At 35.2% G+C, this 17,907-nt stretch overlaps 1 protein-coding gene across 1 annotated transcript in view; it reads right to left on the bottom strand.

Moving 5' to 3' along the window:
- IQCM (IQ motif containing M) overlaps positions 1-17,907 on the bottom strand; it is a 346,741-nt gene that overhangs the window by 217,597 nt on the left and 111,237 nt on the right. Inside the window, 1 exon segment of the mRNA XM_073804676.1 lies at positions 6,526-6,584. Coding sequence (XP_073660777.1) covers positions 6,526-6,584 — 59 coding nt within the window.

Below are 17,907 nucleotides of genomic sequence, written 5' to 3'. Positions count from 1 at the left end.
AATAATATAAACTGCTTTTGATATTTTTATATTTATGATACCACACAAAATAAGAGAAAATGTGTTAAGCATGAAGAAGTTAATGAAAAGATTTTAAAAAAGGTGATGCTAGGAAAAGACAAGATCCCACTTCATTGCAAAATATCATTCACTTTTTACCTTTATCAGGGTAAAAACATAAACATATATACTAGAATTTGTGTACATATTACTTTTTTTAAATTACAAATTAAGAATTACATCTATTGGGCTTTAATTCTTTCTGGTTTAGAAATCTTACATAAAGTATTTTACTTTGAAAAACAATAAAACTCGTAAAAACGTTCCTTTGGCAATTCTATTTGAAATGAAATTGCTTGGCTCGCTTTGAAAAGCTCATCATAACCTTTCTTTTCCCTTAAAAAAGGTTTTAGGCTTTCTCAACCATACCTTAACCTTAAGGATTTCTAACAATCTTCTGACATTTACGGAGTTCTAAAATTTCAAAATTTACCATTTAAATTGAAATATTGAGGAAATAGAAACTTGCATTCTGAAATCAAATAATTTTGCTTTATATTGTTCATTTATGAAATTTATATGCTCTAAATGTTGGGCAAGGGTGTGTATGAAATGAGTATTTTTAGCAGAATTGAAAATCAAGACAATAAGATCATATCTCTCATAAAAATAACACAAATATATATTTAAGAACCCCAAAATAAAATCAAGTAGCCACCGTGTGGAATCTGGAACCTGGTAAATTTATCCTAAATGTACTGGATTTGAGCATTATAGTTCTTTGTTTAATAATGCTGCTAATGAAAAAGTCTTATATACATCTGTATACATATTTGTATAGCAGATGGACCTAAGCACTACTGTTATATCTTTTTCTCTCCTTCTAAATTTTGAGATCTTTACAGTTGAAAACACTAGAAGATGGACAAAAAAAATAGAAATGTGAAAATATGCATTTTAGGTTCATGATCACTGAAGATTAGGACAAAAATAATTATAACTCTGCCTTATCTACCACTCTCTATCCATATAAGGTAACAGGTTCCCTTCCCTCTCAAGAACAGGAGTGGGTGCCCAAATTTGCAGTAATTCCAAATCAAGTGCAGCAACAGCATTTTTAGTTTGCTTAACTTCCCATCCCAACCTTTTAACAGCCAAGTGACTGCCTCCTTAAAAAACACTGCTGAGTGGGTGCATAAGCCAGTTCTATTTGCCAGCTGTAGAGAGTTCTCTCAAAGCTTGTGGCTATGGGTAAATAAATTCCATCATTTTTTTTTCTATAACTAAGAAGAGGGGGAAAAAACCAAACTCTCTTATATTTATTATAGCCTGGCAATGGTGATATATGTGTGACATATTTTCACCCTTGAAATGCAAAAGTACTTTAGAAATTGGCCAGTACCTTACTGAAATTGACAGATGACTGATGGAAGGTTATAATATACTCTGTCTCATGCAGATTCTACGGAAACCTCTAGCTGAAAATATATGAGAGATTTCTCTCTAACAAGAAAAACTCTTTAAGACAAGCTTAAAGGGTCCCAACATTTGGATTCTAAAGTTTCACAGATTTCTATGACATAAATGGTATAGGATTTCAAATGAAGAAGAAAATCTTAATAATGTTTCACTTAAATATTTTCAATGAAATGTGTCTGCATGTGAAATATTTAGTTTTATATCATTCACTACTTCACTCTGTTTTCACATTGTTTCACTTTCTTTTATCTCTCTTCCTCCAGAATTCTATCTAGTAATACGTTTTAATCACTAGAGCCACTCTTGTACTTGCTAATTCATTAGTTTCAGTCTACTTCTCTTAAGTAATCATCAGAAAGGCTGTTAAAATTTAAGATACAAATGGCATAAAAGCAGCATGACTGAGTAAGAACGCTGTGAATTGAGTGTTGGACTCTAGTAACAATTTTGGGTTTTTTTTTTCTTTTTACTTTTGTGACCTTGAAGAAGACACTTAATCTTTTTAAACTTTTACTTTCTCACCTGGAAATTAAAAGAATTGAATCAAGTGATCTCTAAACTTCCCTTCAGCCATCATCCTCTAAAACATTTATGACAGCCCTGCAAAAGTTAGCTAGATGTCCCTGCAAAATTGCCACAGCTCTTTATGCTGCAACAGATGGCAGACGGTACAGGAAAATGCTTAGCATTCAGAGTAGCTGGTTGGCTCCAGGAAAACAAATACAATAAACACTCACCTTTCAGAGTGTACAACTTTTTATTATTGAAAGGGCTGGACCAAATTTTACTTTAGTAATACCTATGAGAAAAAAAATGACTTCCCACTCAAACTAACCAGGTAAAGGATATTTACAGGAAAAAGACTTACACAAGAAGATAAGCTAACACCATCAAATAGTTTAAAAATATATAGTACTTTTTTCTTAAAGCAAGTCTTTTTATGAAAAGGTTTTTGATGACAAATTCAATTTCTTTAATAGATATGGGTTATTCAGATTTTCTATTTGTTCTGTGTCAGTTTGGTATGTCTTTTTTCAAGAATTTGTCCATTTCATCTCAGTTATTGAATGTGGTAGGCATGAACTTATTCATATAATCTTTTCTCCTTTTAATGTCTATACAATGTATAGTGATTCCACTTCTTTCATTTTTAATATTGGTAATTTGTGTTTTATCTCTTTTTCTTAGTTTTGTTAGGAGCTTACAAATTCTACTAATCTTTCCAAAGAACCAACTTTTGGCTTTCTTAATTTGCTTTATTGTTTCTGTTTTTTATTTCATTGCTTTCTGTTCTTATCTCTATAACGAATGTTACACGTGCACTTAAAAAAAAACATATCTTCTACATTTGTTGGTTGTAGTCTACAAATGTTAATTAGTTCAAATCAGTTGACGGTTTGTTCAAATCTGCTATGTTGTCATTTACTTTTTACTAATTTTCCTATCAATTACTAAAAGACGTGTAAAAAAATTCCAGTCATAATTATGCAGTTGTCCATTTTATTCTTTAGTCCTGTCAATTTCTGCTTTATTTGTGTTAAAGCTCTATTATTAAGTCATACACATTTAGGATTATTATCTAATTCTAATTAATTCATTCTTTTACAATTATGAAGTGTCCTCTTTATGTCTGGAAATCGTCCTTGAAGTCTACTTTGATGTATAGCCACCCTAGCACTCTTCTGCTAGCTTTTTTTCATTGTGTATCTTTTCTCTAACCTTTTACTTCCAATTAATGTCTTTTTATGTTCATCTCTTATAAATAGCATAGAGTTGGTTCTTGCTTTTTTATCCATCCTGACAAGCTCTTACTTTTAACTGCATGTTTATTCTGTATATGAAATATAAATGTTGGTACAGTTGGGTTTAAGTCTACCATTTTACTATTTGTTTTTTATTCACCCATTATATGTTCTCCCTTTCCTGTCTTCTTTTGGGATAACCAAATAGTTTTTGATATTCCATTTTAGTTTTCGTATTATCTTTTAGGTTTATCTTTTTGTATTAGTGGTTGCTCTGGGAATTACAATTTGCTTTCTTATCCCACTCTACTTAGAATTAATACCACTACACATAAAATGAAAGAAACTTGAAAAGTATAAGTCCATTATTTTGCTAGCATTGTCATATATGTTTTTGCCTCTACCTACTTATAAGTACCATAATAATGTTATGATTTTGCCTAAAATGTTCAATTTAAAAATAATTGGAAAAAATATTCTTTTTCATATATTTTCATCATATATTTTCTATGTTCAATGTTCTTTATTTCTTCTTGTAGATTCAAATATACAACAGGTGTCATTTCTCTCAGCATGAAGAGCTTCCTTTAACATTTGTGAAAAACAGATCAGTTGGCAGTATATTCTCATTTCTTTAATTTAGCTGAAAATTTCTTTTTTCAACCTCAATACTGTGAGATAGTTTCACTAGATACAGAATTATCAGTTGATAATCTTTCTTTTAGCACTTTAAATATATAATTTCATTGCCTTCTGGTCTGCATCATTTCCAGTGAGAAGACATCCATCATTCTCATAATTGTAACCCTTTGTACAATGTGTACTTTTCCCTGCTGGTTATTTCAAAGGTTTTTCTTTGCCTTTAATTCTCAACTCTTTGCCTATGATATGCCTACGTGTTTTTTCTTGTGTTTATCTTGCTTAGATGTGATATCTTCTTGGACGCGTAAAGATGTTTTTCATTAAATTTGGAAATTTCCAGCTATTCTTTCTTTCTTTTTTTTATAAATGTATTTATTTTATTAATTTATTTTTGGCTCATTGGGTCTTCATTGCTGCACATGGGCTTTCTCTAGTTGCGACGAACGGGGGCTACTCTTCATTGCAGTGTGCGGGCTTCTCATTGCGGTGGCTTCTCTTGTTGCAGAGCATGGGCTCTAGGTGCATGGGCTTCAGTAGTTGTGGCCTGTGGGCTCAGCAGTTGTGGCTCGTGGGTTCTAGAGCACAGGCTCAGTAGTTGTGGCGCACAGGCTTAGCTGCTCTATGGCATGTGGGATCTTCCCGGACCAGGGCTCGAACCCATGCCCCCTGCAATGGCAGGTGGATTCTTAACCACTGCACCACCAGGGAAGCCCCCAGCTACTATTTCTTCAACTACTTTTTCTGCCTTATTCTAGTTCTCTTCTTCTGAGACTCCAATTCACATATGATAGGCCACTTGATATTAATTTATAGGCCCATCAGGCTTTGTTCATTTTGTTCTCAATCTATCGTTTTGTTCAGATTAGTCTCTATAGATCTACAAGTTTACTAATCTTCTCTACTGCCTTCTCCAATATGGTGTTCAACCATTCAATGAAATTTTCACATCAGATACGTTATTTCTCAGTTCCAGAACTTTCATTTGATTATTGTCCTTATATTTTCCATTTATGCACTGGGATTCTCTGTTATTAGGAACATCTTTTTCTTTAAGTTCTTGAACATTTATAATAACTGCTTTCAAGCTCTTGTCTGCTAATTCTAACATTTGGGATATCTTTTTCTTTGATGTAACCCAGATTTTCCTGTTTCTTAACATGTCTAACATTTTATTTGTTGTGTACTAAACATTGTATATTGTAGGGATTGTGGATTATGTTACCGTCCTTGAAAGAATATTGATTGTTTTTTAATTCTAGGTGGCAGCTAAGTTACTGGTTTATCATCTTGAACTTGTTGAGGCTTAGTTTTATGCTTTTGTTAGGGTGAATCTGTTTGTTTCGTCCCTTGTACTAAGGTGAATTCCTTAGTCCTGGGGTATATTCTCCACTCCATAGGTGTTGGCCTTCCAAGATTTCCATGGAGAGACTGAGGTGTTTACTAAGTACTGTCATCTGAAAGGACTTAAACTCCAACTTCTGTCTCCCTCCATGGTGAACAGCAACTGAGAACTCTGCCTAGGCTTTAAATTCCACAAATGTAAGGAGTCTCTCTTGTTCATCCCGTCCTTAGCATCTTGTTAGCATCTTGTTAAATGAATAAACTGTGAAAGACTGAAAGAAAATTTTCTGAGCAGGACAAGACACAATCTGTTTTTCCTTTTCCTCTGGAAATTGTTCATTTGTTCAGTTATATTTTCTGAGTATCTACTACATTGCTGGGATTGTGCCATGAGCTATAGATAGAAAAGTTAACAGAATCAACCACCCCTACTCTCACAGAACTTGAAATTTTAGCCAGGGATCATTCTGGCATAATTTAGCTTATAGTATGTAGCAGAAACTTTCAGTTTCTGGAGCTTTCCAGATTTTGGAATTGTGAATAAGGGATTATGGACCACACCTTTTGAGTAACTGAGAGAAGGAATTAAGAAGGATGTCAAGTAAGAGAAGGTAGCTTGAATAATATATTTGAATAAACCTGTATTTACTAGGGGGTAAGTTTTCCAAACTGGTTGCTCTGACAAACTTCAGTCTCCAAGGTTTACCCTTTTGCTATTTGCATCAATATGGCTTGACACAGAGCTTTGCACCGAGTCAGTACAAAAATGGTATCTGGTGAATTAATAAATTAATGCATTACCAGTGAAAAAGAAAGCACAGGTCTGAAACCTGTCCTTTTCAGAAACTTCACTGTTAATTTTCCATAATCCCTTCTTTCCATCTCACTCTCCAATCTATCTCACAAAATCAGTTATTTTTCCACAAAAGTTTGTCAACAAATTTGCTACACAAAGAAGCAGAGCAATCTTAAGAATGCCTCATGGAGTCACTGAAAGGCATGCTGTACCATAGTGAATTGCAGGACATAGTCTCTAATAAACAAAACTGCTGAAACATCATACAGTACTGTTTACAATGCTTTTACTTGCCACTGCAAAGTAAACCTACAGCCTGGTCTACTGAATGAGCATTAATACACTCAAAAAAATAAGAATTTTTTATCCTTGCCTTAGTCAAATTAAATGGGAACTTCGAAAAAGATACGTTGAAAACTTGAGCTTTCAACAACCTACATTTCTTTAAACCAGATACTTAAGTCAGGATAAAACCAAAAGCAAGCATATTAATTTAAACTTTTCTGCTATTATATAAAGATATACCTGGGTTGTGGCTTTGATTCTGGCTTGACAGACCGTTGTTCTTTTTTGGTAAAACTTTTCTAGAATAAGAGGAAGAAGAATTGACACAATTAGGAAACCAACTTCATTGTCTATAAAATCTTAATTCCACTGATGTTCTATTATATTATCAAAGGGAGAAACAACTGATCCATTTTAATATATAAGCCTAAACGTTGATATAAGTATATATTATAAACCTAAACACATATAAATAAGTATACTCAGAGGAGTATGATCACAGAACCTCCTCCGGCATCTTTTGGCCCCCGGGAATACAATTCCTTCTGATCATTTCAGTGAGCAAATAGCCATAAAAATCTACTAGAGATAAGAATTTATTTATTTAATTACTTATTTGCCCTCTGTCTTATAAAAAGTTTTAAGGTAGCTTACAAAAAATATAGTATGTGTGAAAAAAGAAAAAAAAGGATATCAAGTTAAAGGGAAAATACGGATAGAAAAATAATGTCAAGTGTCTTCTGATACTGCTTACTGTGTTACAAAGATTTGCCTCTCAAATTCCCAGCTACCAAAGTGTTACAGACTGAACTGTGTTCCCCTAAAAGTCATATGTTGAAGCCCTAATCCCGAAATGTGACTATATTTGGAGATAAGGCCTTTCAAGTGGTAATTAAGGTTAAATGAGGTCATAAGGGTGAGGCTCTAATCCAATAGGACTGGTGACCTTATAAGAAGAGGAAGAGATGCCAGGGGCATGTGTGCACAGAGAAAAGGCCATGTGAGGACACAGCAAGAAGCAGCCATCTATAGGCCAAGGAGAGAAGCCTCAGGAAAAACCAACTTTGCCCTAGAACTGTGAGAAAATTAATTTCCGTTGTGTCAGCCACCCAGTCTATACTATTGTATTATGGCAGGCCTGGCAAACTAAAACACAAAGTAACAAAGAAAACACAGTAGTTCTAACATTCACAATATCTATAAGAGAAGTAAACTTATTTTCTGTGAAAAATTTCTTCCATGAGTCCTTCATAAGAAGCCTGGGATAGTGTAATGGTCAGCTTCAACAGCATCTCTTCAACAATGACACTTGAAAGTTTACTATGGATCTTTTACACAGTCCTTCAATGTCAGTCAACAGTTGAAAGAACAACTTAGGAGATGATTCTCCAAGATCTCAAAATAACTGGGTCATTCCCTTTCTGGTCATTTGGTGTGATCCAAAGGTTAAACTGATACCTAGAGGCATTGCATATCCATTTTATAATCTGCTATGACAATTATTTTGCCCAAAATAGCTTTTGAAAAAATGGCCTCAGATAAGAGGAATTTGAGGTAATCTTGACAATGAGTAAAGGTTAACGGATTTTGGATTGTTGGTGTTGTCTTCCCTCTCAGACTCTATAAGAAGTCGGTGCCAGAAAGTACCTTGGCTATTGATGTAATGCTCCTGATACCACAACGAAAATGCTTATTTTACTTTTGCTTTAAAGTTGCAAATAGGGACTTCCCTGGTGGCACAGTGGTTAAGAATCTGCCTACCAGGGCTTCCCTTGTGGTGCAGTGGTTAAGAATCCGCCTGCCAATGCAGGGGACACAGGTTCGAGCCCCGGTCCGGGAAGATCCCACATGCTGTGGAGCAACTAAGCCCATGCGCCACAACTACTGAGCCTGCGCTCTACAGCCCATGCGCCACAACTACTGAAGCCCTCATGCCTACAGCCCGTGCTCTGCAACAAGAGAAGCCACTGCAATGAGAAGCCCACGCACTGCAACAAAGAGTAGCCCCTGCTCGCCGCAACTAGAGAAGGCCCGCGCGCAGAAACAAAGACCCAACACAGCCAAAAATAAAATAATTAATTTTTTTAAAACAAGAATCAGCCTACCAATGCAGGGGACGTAGGTTCAATCCCTGGTCTGGGAAGATCCCACATGCCACAGAGCAACTAAGTCTGTGCGCCATAACTACAGAGCCTGCACTCTAGAGCCCTTGTGCCACAACTACTGAAGCCCACACACCTAGAGCCCACGCTCCGCAACAAGAGAAGCCACCACAATGAAAAGCCCATGCACTGCAACCAAGAGCAGCCCCCCTCGCGACAACTAGAGAAAGTCCACGCACAGCAATGAAGACCCAACACAGCCAAATATAAATAAATAAATTTATTTAAAAACATAAAGTTGCTAATATGTATTTAACCATTATTTGGCAACTGAACCCAAAGAAGTCTCTTCTATAAAATCTCAGGATATATAAAAAGTGTAAAGATGAAATGTGGAAGAAATTTGTATCTGTATTGCAAAAATACTCAGTTTTAAGATGCAGAGTGATTGTTTTAAATACAAGCTTCACTCTGTCCTATAGTGAGTGCTCTCTCGGATGCAGTCTGACTTGTATATGTAAACTTGTATTTCGTGCCATTCATTGTTTAAGACTGAAGATTAACTTTTCTTCTACTGTTATGTTAGAATGCAAGAATAACCTTGAGAATTAACTTGCATCACCTCTCAACTATTTGTCACTTTTAGAATTCCCTGATCATGTTTTATTTTTCAAAGCATTCACCCTCAAAAATAATACTGTACTTTTTAAAATTTATGTGCAACATGTAGGTGATAATAAAACAAGAAGAAGCACCTATATTTTAAATATTGCTCTCAAGATGTTCCATGACACATATTCATGGCTAGAAAAAATACTCACGGCTACAAAAATTATTTTTTAACTTATGTAGTCCATACTTTTGCACACAACAAAGTGCTTGGCTTGGAACACACTGTCCTTATGTGATACTACTATTTACACTTGCCAACTAAATTTTTTTAACTGCTTCCTTCTTGGCCAGACTAACTGAGATTTTCATATTCTCCACCATGAAAGGTGTCAAATATCAGGCCACTAAGCAAAACAGTCTCAGACAAACATTCTTGAGGATTTTTTCTTAATAAAATGTTCTCTGATTTTTTTCCAGTTACCTCTGTTGTGTCTTTTTCTTCCTACCTACCATAATTAGAAACCGGTGGTGGCGGGGGAGTTTGGTCACCTTTTTGTGAAGTCAATAGCAGTCCTTTTCTTTAAGGGGTCCTGGGGTTTTTTTTTCTAAGTCTTAGTTTTCTCCATACTTATATATTAAAATCTCAAGTCCATTCTGCCTTGATGTTTCAATTCCATTCTCTCTCAAAATGTTTCTTCTTTCCACAGCTGCCAGCTGCTTCTCTAGACTTCTTCAAGATCCTAGTCTCTCCATGACAATGCATTTGAAGCGACACATTCTAAATACTTGGATAATGATGTAAGTCACTTATTAAATACTCATGTCAAAATTTTCCAATTTTTTTAACAACCTGTGTGAATTTATTTCAAACCTTTTTCAGACTCCTTTCCCCCACATATTTTCTCAAATCCCACAACTTAACCGGCACCAACTTCTGATAATTCACATAATATTAAATCTCAAGCTTCTTTTTAGAAGCAGCTACCTAATCCACCAATTCCCCCTTCTTTCCAAATCTCATCTGGAATTTATTTCTTCCTTTTGACAATGCTGCTAATTTCTCTCATAGTTTGATGATTAAATTCTTGCATTGATTAACCACAGATGAAATATGGAAGAAAGCCTTTCATTTCACATCATAATGCTAGCCATACTTCTATATTACTACTATTAGTGTGAAATTCTGCAATATGTTTGCAATAACAAGGTAATCTATAATTGGCACATTACACCTCCAATACTTACCCTAAAATGTGGTTAAAGGGGATTTTCTAAGTAGCAAGAAATTTTCATAGTTTTAAACAGCTTTGTGACCCTACCAGAAGCATATATAAACACACCATTCAAGGTAAATGAAAGGTTTCTTTAAAAATAGATAACTGTGAAGAGAAAATCACTGATAGCATATACATATAAAATTAAAAATTGCACATTAAAACATGTGAAATAAACTGAAAAGCTTTTTCTGCCAGGCTTGAAACTTGTGTTTCCCCAGCAGAAGTCAGTCATGTCACCAGCACATTCTGTGAAATAGCAGTGAGTTGCATTCCTTGTACCGCTACTGCTTCTTGTGTAAGAAATGTTTTAAAAAGAAAACTGTCAGTAACTTGCACACATGCAGAACCAGAAGGCACCAAACACATCATTTTGGAATTTTTCACAAGTCATTATCTTTACACTGTTGTATTTTAGAGCTTCTAAGAACACATACAAACCACAGAAGGGTTTTCCAGCCATAGAGCCACACCCAGGAAGTTGTGATAGGCCCAGGAAACCCATAGTTTCTCAAAATCTTCTTGTGGAGCCACAGAAGCCCCATTGTGAAGGTGTTCTCAAGTGTGGTATTTCTTTTACATTTCTTAAGAGAAGTGGAGGGAATACCATAGGTAATGCTGGTCACTGTGTAATAGCCATGACCTCAAAAAGCCATTCAACTTTCAAATTAGGCAAGACTGAGGGAGGTGGCCCAACAAAACATAGGTTTTTCCTTTATCAATCACTAGATAAAATTTCTTTAACCTCCAAGGGAAATGAAAACTCTTTGATATTTAGCAATTTAAGTATCACATAGGAGGCAATACAAAGACTGATGAGAAAGAGGGAGCTGGACAGAGAAGTTTACATCCCACTATAAGTCCCTCTGAGGGTTGGAACCTATTTGTAAAAGACATAACAGGGCTGTTGTTTCCAGTAGCACGTTCATAGCAACAAATCACAGCATAATACTAACACATATTCTAAAACGAAAAATCAAATATATTTTAAATGCATAGCTGAAATGAAGGGAAAGTAATAGAACTCTTTTCTGGTAGAAAACAACGAGAATGTTGAATTTACTGTTGTATGAGTTCTGGAGCCTGTCTTAGCCTTGGGGATGGCATGGAAATTTTAGACAACCTAGAACCTGGGTTCTAATGAGCCCCGTGCCCTGAAGTTGGGAGACAAACACTGGAACCCAGAGCATGAAGGAATATCAGAGCTGAGAACACCTCTCATAAAACCTAGGTACTGGAAGTGCAATATCCTTAGAATATAAACCAGGATTTTAAAATTCCCCTGGGGAGAGAAAGAAAGAAGTAGAAACAGAAGGAGAAAGAGATAGCATGAGACCACTTGTCTGTCATGGCCTTGCCTCTGGGTGGAGAGGAGAAAAAGTCACTCATAAGAATTTTTCAGGATAAGACTTCATTCATATGGATTTGGGGCCTGACTTCACACTATAGGCAATTCCGTAAACACATCCTATCAAAGAAAAGCAAAAAATTAAGAACAAAGTGGTCCCAGGTTGGTAGTGCACTGAAAGAGTACCCAGTAAAAGCTAATATCAATCATTTTTAGAAGAATGCAGTTTAAATTCAGGTTTCAAAGAATTCTCACAATAAAATACCAAGAAAAATGAGCTCACAGTCAGAAAATCATCAAACATAAGAAAATAAGCAATCAAAGCATCAGAAGAAACAACAAACTACACATTCAGAAACTCAAAGACTCCAGTACTGAAACTAAGGTATACAGAATATAAAATAAGAATGAGCTTCCGTTTCTATATGTTTAGAGAAATATGTTAAAGTAACCAAAAATTTTCAAAGCTGACAAGCTGATTTGAAAAGTAACAACTAGACATTCTAAAAATGAAAAATATAATAATTGGAATAATTGGAAACTCAACGAGTAGCAAAAAAAAAAAAGAATGGACACACAAAAAGAAAACACATAAAAGAGGAATCAGGAGGGAAAATAAGACCCAGGATATAGCAATAAGAGACAAAGAGATGGAAAATGTGAAAAAGTGGAAAAAAAGACAAAGAGTGACAATTAAATGGAAGACAACATATGTGTAAGGAGAGTTTTAGAAAAAGTTTTAAGCAGAGCTTATAAAGAAAAAAATGGAAGAAAAAAAGCATTTAAAGAGATAGTGACAGAGATTTTTTTCCAGAATGCTGAAAGACACTGACTTTCATAGTTAGGAAGCCAAACAGAAACCAAGCAGAATAAATAGAAAGAAAAACACACTTACACATCTCATAATAAAACAGCAGAACAATGAAAAGAAGTCCTTAGAAGTAGAGAAGAGAGATTACTCACAAAGGAAAGACAACTGGACAAACATCTGATTTTTCAACAGCAACAGTGGCAGCCAGAAAACAGGGGAAAGATAACTTCAAGATTCTGAGAATGTATTATTGAGGAGGAAAAAATAGATATAAACAGAAGTTTTCTGCCACCTGACCCTTACTAAAGGTACTTCTAAAGGATGTAATTCAAGAAGGAAAATCATCCTATAGCCTGTGATGCTAGATATAAGGGCAGGTAAAAAAAAAAATTGGTAAGCATGTAGGTAAACCTAAACAGACAAGGAGGTAGAAAACAAAATAATGGTTTCTAATTTGTGAAGTTAAAAATAGTGAAAATAATAAGAGAATTAAACTCTGGTAGTTAAGGCAATCTAAGATTTCTGTATGAGGTGGGAAAAGGATAAATATACTTTAAAAGTATGTATTAAAATCCATAGGTTAACCACTTATAAAAAGTAAAAAAAGAACATAAAGGTCAAACGAGAACAAGGAAAACTAGTACAATGCTAGTTTGTACAATGTACTAGTACAAAACTAGTACAAGGAAAACTAGAACTAGGAAAAATGGAACAAGAGGGGAAAACATGTCAATCAATTTCCAAAATAGACAAAGGAGCAAAAGAGAAAAAAAAGGACAAAATAGAAAGAACAAATAGAGAACACAGAACAGAAGGGGTATAAATGCATCTAAATATATTTTTGAAAATACAACTGTATGATGTTCACAAAAAAGAAATAATCGTGGCCCAGAAATATGTGAAAAAAAATTCTCAGCCTGATTTGTCATTAGGGAAATGCAAATTAAAATCTCAAAGAAATATTTCATATCTTCCAAATTGGAAAAGGTTAAAATTTTGACATATTATTAAGTGTTACCAAGCATATGAAGCAATGCAGACTCTCATAAACTGTTTCTAGGAGTAGAAAACTGTTCTCTATATTGCCTGGTAACACTGAATATACGCCCACTGGCCAGCACAGCCAATCTACTCCAGGCTGCTTGTGGCTAGAGGCAATCAATTATTCAGGCAGTTAATAATCAGTTATGGAGTTCCTACTGCCCAGGCCCTGTCCACCTGCCTCCCAGGCTGAAGGGATCAATATTCTGGCATCTATATAACCCCTTCTCAATGCAACAGGATGCAGGTTCATATTGATGCTGGGAATTCTTACCCTAGAGAAACTCTTGCACCTAACACTTGTAGAAGAATGTAGCAGAATTGTTCATAATAGGACATAACTTTTTAAAAAGGCAAATATCTCTCAGCAATAGAAAGGATAATTAAATTGTAGTGTATTCATTCAATGGGATGTTGTGCATCCATGAAAATGAATGAACCATGGGGTCACAGATTAACATTTATGAAGACTGATGGCTCTCAAAAATACATTGCTGGGACTTCCCTGGTGGCACAGTGGTTAAGAATCCGCCTGCCAATGCAGGGTACACGGGTTCGAGCCCTGGTCCGGGAAGATCCCACATGCCGCGGAGCAACTAAGCCCGTGCACCACAACTACTGAGCCTGCAGCTCTAGAGCCCGCGTGCTACAGCTACTGAAGCCCAAGTGCCTAGAGCCCGTGCTCCGCAACGAGAAGCCAGCAATAAGAAGCCCGTGCACCGTAACGAAGAGTAGCCCCCGCTCACCGCAGCTAGAGAAAGCCCGCGGCAGCAACAAAGACCCAACTCAGCCAAAAATAAATAAATAAATTTATTTAAAAAAAAATACATTTCTGGGCAAAGAGAGAGAGAGAAAACATTATAATTCCACACACATAAAGTGAAAAACAGGTAAAAGTAAGCAAAATACTAAATAGAGATGTGTGTAGATGTGCTAAATTATAAAGAAAAGCAAGGGAACAATTAACGTAAAATTAAGGAGACTGGTTTCTTCAGGATATGAAGGGAAAGAAAAGACACGTTGAGTTCTGTTCCCTAAGTTTTACAGGTATTTGTTTTAGTGTTATTCTTTAAGATACAGAGCTATAAATAGATACGTATATGAATAATACACTGTTTTGTATAATTGATACATAAAACAATACAAATTTTTTGAATAGTGTGGTAAAAAAATTCCTTGAGTTTAAGATGAGTATCTGTCCCCCGAGAAAGAAAAGAATGAAAAGATCTTGGGAATCTATGGGTTTCCCAAGTATTCAATATATCAAAACTTACTAGGAGGTTACATGGCTCCAAATCTCTCCTGTGGTTTGTATGTGTTCTTGGAAACTTCAAAATTCAAGAATGCCAAGCAATGGAACAGCTGCTGCCAGGATTGTGTTGTCTTATTCTGAAATTTTAAGTGTATGAATCTATAAATACATATGATTAATTTTTTTTATCAGCTAGAATTAAAACAACAAAATGAGGAAATGAGTTCATGTTTTACAATTTGAGGACATTTTAATGTGCTTGTGTTCATATCGATATTAAAGTTGATGCTCAAATGAATGTAAGGTGCTTATTTGATTTTGAATATGTTTCCCCCTTTGTATATAACATACCCTCCCAGGTAATTAATTTATTATTAAACAATTTGGTTATAAACTGGATAGAATTTTAAACTTTTGAATTCAATCCTTTTCATTTGTGCATTTGTTTGGGATTTATTTAACTGTAAGACCATTGTAAACAGTGAGTTTGGTTACCATCATAAGATTTATATACTATGTGCTAGATCTGGAACTGCATCCCAGAACTAATAAATTGTTATAACTAATAATTAGAACCTACTATCTGCTTTATGTTCATGTTCTTCAATATTCACCAAGACTCTGCAAAATAGATACTTTAATTCTCACTTTCCCTTAGGAAGTTGAGAAGTTTAATATCTTTACCTTGATTACACAAGTAGGAAGGAGGTGACTGGGATTCATTCAGACTCAATACACTACTCTATCCGGAAGGTGAAATTGGTAATACAGGTAGAAAATTTTTAATCTATGAAAATAGAATACAGTGAACAAAGACAGCATTAGAGTTTACATTAATTTTTTTAATTGATTGGCACTCAGCAATTTTGTTTTCCACTCATTTCTTTTAGAAAATCTCCAATGATTTTGTAGGGAGTCAGTAGAACTTAATCATAATGGGACTTAGAACAGCCAATCAGATGCATGGTGGGGGTGGTCAAAAGCTGTCCCAGCCCCCTAACTACAACTTGACTATTTCTCCTTGTTTGGAGCATGTTTATGGGGAATTACATAAAACAGTGCTTATCAAACTTTATGCTCTTATAAATCACTAAGATCCAATTCCTAGAGACTCAGGATATACTTGGATGATATATCAGCTTATTGAAATTGTCCAGATTATTTTATTTGGGTGAAAGCTGTATTATCAAAATAGCTGGCATATTTTCCCAGGCCAATTTTGACATTCACTGTAGTTCTATTTCATTACTTGAAAATGTGTTTCTGATATCTTTGATCAGTTATAATCTCACTCGTCAACGTTCACAATAAACCACATTCCTATCCCACCACATGACTAAATTCAGCATAGAGTATCTGTACTTCAGGTATTTGTCAGGAAAACAATTACATTGTACAGACTGTCACTACTTATCAAAAGCTCACTTAAAAGGCAAAATATTACGGGGAATTGTCTAAAATAGTGTTTCTCAAATTTTTATATGCTTATAAATCACTACTGATCTTATTCAAATACAGATTCTGATTCAATACATTTGGGGTGGGTCCTGAAAGCTAAATTTTTAACAAGTTCCTGGATGATAACAATGCTATTGACCCATGGAGTCGGGAGGGCCTAACTAAACCTGCAGAGAATTATCTAATTTTAGTTGGTTATTGGTTTGCTTTTTCTTTGTGTACTTTTGTTTTTGAGGAATAAGAAGCAGTGGAAATCTACGTGAAAATCTAAAAGCAACACTTCTTTGGAGGAAAAATTAACAGTATATAATAAAAAACAAAGCAAAAGGGGGAAGCATACCAGCAACTCCACTACAAGGAATTTATCCTAAGGAAATTTAGAATATGCACCAAGATTTAATTACAAATATAATGCACTGCATTCCATTAAAGCATTGTCAATTGCCAAGATAACCAAAAATGAGTTATTTAATATTAAAGAAAATATGTTAATAAGAAAAGATGCTCAGAATATATTTTTGAGTGAAAAAAATAAGGTTATAAAGCATTGTTGCTATAATAAGTATGGTTGATTTTCTCATTTTTGGCTCATCTGTGTTTCCTTCAAAATATAGGTATTACGAGCATATTTATAAAAATTATTTTAACACGTGGTAAAAAGCAGATGTTAAAGGCTTTATAGGATGGTCATAATTATGTGGTAACAGTACAGGGAGAACAGAGAAGGAAGAACACAAAGACCTAAAATAATTTGAGTTTAAAAGTTGTCCTATGTGTCTGGTTCAAGGATACAACTGGAGTCAGATTAGGAATCAATCACTGCAGACAGAACCCTGAAGCAGCCTTGTGTGGCTGAGAGGATCATCGTCCTCTGATACTCTCCTAACACAACAACTGAATGGGAGTGTGTGTGGCCTCCTGATTCCTACCAACCAGATTTCACCATCTGCAACCTAGTCTTCATCACCAGATCTCCTACAACTCAGAGTTTTGAGTTTGTGCCCTTGGGATGGATTTGTTTGGTCCTCTCCAGACAGCCAATGAAACCCATCCTGTCTGCAGACTCAAAGGGATCTTCTAATGAGACTGTTGGAGGAGGTTAGAAAAAAGAAAAAAAGAACCCAACAGGAGAACTGTGTGACAAAATGAGAATGGCCACGGATTCCAGAGAAGAGGAATGGGCCAAAAAGTCCATTTCAGGGCAAAGAATTAAGGATCGTACAACTCTTTCAGTCAATACAGAAAAAAAAAAAAAAAATTAATGCAACATCCTTAAATCATCTTTTTTTTCTTTTTCCTCTTCTTAATAATATTATCATGGTTGTGTTTTTCACTGCTTTGGAACCTTGGGTCTCTTATGTGTTCCACTTGGGGAAATGTCAAATAGCCTATTATTCATTTATTCAACAAATATTTTCTAAACCTCTAGTTTATGACAGAAACCATTCTAGGCACTGGGGTTGCACTGGTGATCTAAAATGTCCTCAGCCTTATGGAACCTACATTTAGTGAGGAAGGCCAGTAATAAACCAGTAAAGAGATTCATGATGCACTCTGAAAAAATAAAAGTAGTGGTGTTCCTTTAGGTGGGGTTCGGGGAAGAACAATCACAGGGAGTAGCATCTATCAGAGATATATAATCACATCTGCCTGATTCTGCTATTGGGAATCACATAAACATGGACATTCTGCAGTTAATTCCAGGACATGTCTTGCATCAAGTA

The sequence above is a fragment of the Tursiops truncatus genome, chromosome 5, assembly GCF_011762595.2.
Source record: "Tursiops truncatus isolate mTurTru1 chromosome 5, mTurTru1.mat.Y, whole genome shotgun sequence".
In the NCBI taxonomy this organism is placed as follows: domain Eukaryota; kingdom Metazoa; phylum Chordata; class Mammalia; order Artiodactyla; family Delphinidae; genus Tursiops; species Tursiops truncatus.
This window is presented reverse-complemented; position numbering and strand designations above follow the sequence as displayed.